At 40.8% G+C, this 3,980-nt stretch overlaps 1 protein-coding gene across 2 annotated transcripts in view; it reads right to left on the bottom strand.

The window, feature by feature from the left end:
- The window catches only part of LOC103361593 (uncharacterized), a 12,699-nt gene that overhangs the window by 7,443 nt on the left and 1,276 nt on the right, over nucleotides 1-3,980 (bottom strand). The window contains exons 2-4 of one of the 2 annotated variants that reach the window (XM_008287712.1): nucleotides 2,465-2,572; nucleotides 2,050-2,301; nucleotides 1,272-1,440 (exon numbers count right to left, since the gene is read on the bottom strand). In XM_008287712.1, coding sequence (XP_008285934.1) covers nucleotides 1,272-1,440; nucleotides 2,050-2,262 — 382 coding nt within the window. In that variant the 5' untranslated portion in view covers nucleotides 2,263-2,301; nucleotides 2,465-2,572. Of the gene's footprint in view, nucleotides 1-1,271; nucleotides 1,441-2,049; nucleotides 2,302-2,464; nucleotides 3,090-3,980 lie in introns of those variants that run through there. The other variant, XM_008287711.1, reaches the window with a different exon arrangement.

The following is a 3,980-nucleotide window of genomic DNA, read 5'->3' as shown; positions in this document are numbered from 1 at the left end:
ACCTGGACGGCCCTCTCCACCTCCACCTGGATGGCCCTCTCCTCCTCCACCTGGATGGCCCTTTCCACCTCCACCTGGACGGCCCTCTCCACCTCCACCTGGATGGCCCTCTCCTCCTCCACCTGGATGGCCCTTTCCACCTCCACCTGGACGGCCCTCTCCACCTCCACCTGGAGGGCCCTCTCCTCCTCAACCTGGACAGCCCTCTCCACCTCCACCTGGACGGCCCTCTCCTCCACCTGAACAGCCCTCTCCTCCTCAACCTGGACGGCCCTGTCCTCCACCTGGACGGCCCTCTTCTCCTCCACCTGCATGTCCCTTGCCTCCCTCACATTATCCTTACTGGGTGAGAGGTAGAGCGTGATATGCTGATTAGTGAACTCAGGTCCGACTTTCACTCCCTCAGTCCAACCTGTGCCAAATAAACAAATGTTGTGTTTTCTTTATTTAGCACACAGGTAAACCACCTTAAAATATTTTTATTTAAAGATAGTGTACTAAATATAATACATATCTACAAATCCATATTTGATTTTCTATAACAAAAACAAATACAAACATCGTTTAGATGACAAAAAACAAAGAGTAATATTGAAAGACTAGAGCCTAATATTTGTTCGAAGACTGGGTCTGTTTAGTTCAGACTGTATTCAGAAGTTATTGGCAGTGTAGGTGTGATATGTTTACAGCATTTAAAGGTTCTCTTTTCTCATTTGTGCATCTCAAGCTCTACATTTGGGGACCACAGATGAAAACTAGCCTTCTGGCTAATTCTGGCTTTTTTAACCACGTGTAATCATGTGTTTTATGAAATTGCGCTGTCCCCTTTTAAATAAACTAATCTAAAAAAAAATTTATACAGAGTACTTCAACACTGTCATTTCTGAAGAGCATGTATTAGGATTCATATTCTTTTGATTTACTGATTCGCGGTCTAAAATCGGTCTTAATTTTTTAAGTATCCTATTAGTGTAAGTCCCTGTGACACTGCCTCAGTCAGTAAGTCGGCTTAAACATGAAAACATTTGTATGTTTTATGTCTCACAAGACTTAGCCAGAAACAAAATGTAACTTAAATAGTTTTGATAAGAGATGAACCAATGGTGTGCTTAAAAACTCTTCTACTGTTGACTAGGTTAGGAGCTTATGATAAACTTTTAATTTTTAATCTTGAAGATTTAAATACTTACGAAATATTAATATAGTGATTAAAACACTTTTGCATTCCAGTTTTAAACTATGACTTTAAAAACAAAGCAAAGGCATCTCACCTTTACAGACGCGCTCAAATAAAGAGCCAATCTTCTCCAGACTATCCTTCGCGTATGCCGTCAGTGAGCATCGAGGGGTGAGTATCTTGCACTGGAGTTTTTTTTTACTTTTGTTCTGCTTTCCGAGAAGCAGCACCGGCTTGTAGCCCAAGGCATGAAGCTTCTCAAGCTGCAATGAAAACATGAGATGTTTGCTGCTTTAAGTCCAGGAGAAACAGCAAAACATTTAATTGACAATAATCTTTTTTTTTTTTTAATTGAATTTCCCTTCTGGGATAAAAAAAAGTATTTTTCATTTCATTTCATCAGTTGACAATGTGAATACATTGTAAAGCATAGTTGCACCCACTGGATGAGAACTTGTGATTATTATACCGCGCCAGTGGAGCTGTCATAATGTAGGCCTATATTTGTAATAAAGTATGAATTCTCTATGAAGTATCCCTTGTTTTCCAATTTTACTTCAACAAAAAAAAATCTAATGAAATGAGTTAAGGTGAAGACAGAATTACATAAAAGTATTAGTACTGGAATAAAAGCAACACTCTTGGATAATCACAATTCTGTATGACATGAAAGTTAACAGGTAAATTGAAATGATAAGTCTGTTCTAATAAATAATAATGATGAAAATAAATGAAATCATGAAAAATAATGTGAATTCAATATATTCTTTCCTAGTATTTGGTTAAAAAGGTCCACTGACCTTGCAATGGCATGCTAACTTAATCACCAGTTTTACTACTCAGTTTATTTATTGTGTTGAAAATACACATACCAGGATAATGGCTTCATCCTTCACTGATGAAGCGTTGTGGGCTCTCTTGCGGCCAACCACCCATTCTTTGCGCTTTTCGTCGAACCTTTCTAGCTTACGTTTAAGGCGCAGCTTTGTTGGCTGCTCCTGTTTGCAGTATGTGCAGGTTTTTTGTGCACAAAACAGTGTCGTTTGACAGAATGGACATGTTTTAGTTGTGGAACCTCCTGGCATACTCAATAGTTCAAGAAGTATAAAACCGGTGGGCAGGAACTGTAAAATGGGGAGAGAGAGAAAGAGAGAGAGAGAGAGAGAGAGAGAGAGAGAGAGAGAATTACTTTAATTTGTGAACCATGCAAGCAAACGCAGAGAAAATAATCAGTTGTTTGACATTTAAGTGAAACATGCAACAGACAATCAATAGCCACTAACTTACCTGGACAGCAGCTTGACCGCAATGAAAATATCCCGTAGGCAGCAGGAAAAACGTCTTCCTGGTCGCTGAGGTTTATGGGCATTGTAGTCAGAGTAAACAAAAACAGTGCTGAAGGAAATTTTCAAGTTAGAATAGAAAGACTTAAGTAGAATTAAAAAAAAAAAAAAAAAAAGACTTGAATAGAAGTAAAAACAAGCAAAAAAAAATCTTGTAAGAAATATTTTAAAAGTTGGGACCCGTCTCACAGAGTCTATGTAATGTTTTGTGTGTGCATTAGGTGGTGGTAATGTATCTGACCGTTGGATGCCAACCGCCAAATCAGTCGAAGAAAACGAAGAAGCCTAAGACGCTAGGCTTAGCTAGTAGCTAAGCCTAGCTCGTAGCTAAGCTATTAGCGAACCACTGGCCTCTCAATTACAATAGTCAGATTATCCATCGCTGTGATCACAGTACATCATACTGTCGCCATTTTCCTGCATGTGTCCTTTTCAGAGTTGTATTCGTGTGCAAAGAAATGAAAGTAACAACGAGCATGTAGCCCAAACACAGTTAAAGCCCATATATCACTCTGAAAGTGATCCCAACGATAATAGCTATGAACGATATTGTTAGGATCACTTTTCAGAGTGATATATATGCTTTAACTGTGTTTCAACAGTTTCTTTCTGCCTGGATATATTTTGCCTTTTCTATTTGAATGGACACAGAGCTTATACCAGCTGGAGCACATGGTACTGGCTCAGCGCCGATGTTTACAGAATGGTAACGTTGGTCAATGTGGGCGCACACATCTGTATCCATCCATCCATCATCTATACACCGCTTAATCCTCACTAGGGTCGCGGGGGGGCTGGAGTCTATCCCAGCTGACTCAGGGCGAAGGCAGGGGACACCTGGACAGGTCACCAGTCTATCGCAGGGCTACACTTAAGCTACACATTTACACCTACGGACAATTTAGAATCACCAATTAAGTTGTGGGAGGAAGCCGGGGAGAACATGCAAACTCCACGCAGAGTGATCCCGGTGCCCCCACCGGGACGCGAACCGGCAACCTTCTTGCTGCAAAGAAACAGTGCTAACCAACTGCGCCACCTTGCAGCCCCACACATCTGTATAGTGATCTCTATAGTTAGTAGTGTGGATAGACCATAACAGTAAAATTGGTTAATGCCTGACTGTCGGAAGAAAAAGACAACAGAAACATCACAGTATATGTGCCGCCTAATGGGGAAAAATACGTGTCCCAGACATGAAACATAATTCCAATTGAAATGTATTGGTTTGAAATTCGTGCTGGGGAACACGAAAAAGTTGGACAAATCGTGTCCTAGGACACGAAACAATAGATTAAATTTTGTGACTATTTCATGAATTGCCGTGAGACTGGGTTGTTTATTGTCATTTTGACACCGGCAGTGTTTGGGGGGAAATTAGCACTCGTTGCTAAGACAACTCTGTTAGCGTCAGCGCGCAGCCTTGCTGTAGACCCGGAAGAAATCCGTCCTACACAGTA

This window comes from Stegastes partitus, unplaced genomic scaffold, assembly GCF_000690725.1.
Source record: "Stegastes partitus isolate 25-593 unplaced genomic scaffold, Stegastes_partitus-1.0.2 Scaffold516, whole genome shotgun sequence".
Lineage (NCBI taxonomy): Eukaryota > Metazoa > Chordata > Actinopteri > Pomacentridae > Stegastes > Stegastes partitus.
This window is presented reverse-complemented; position numbering and strand designations above follow the sequence as displayed.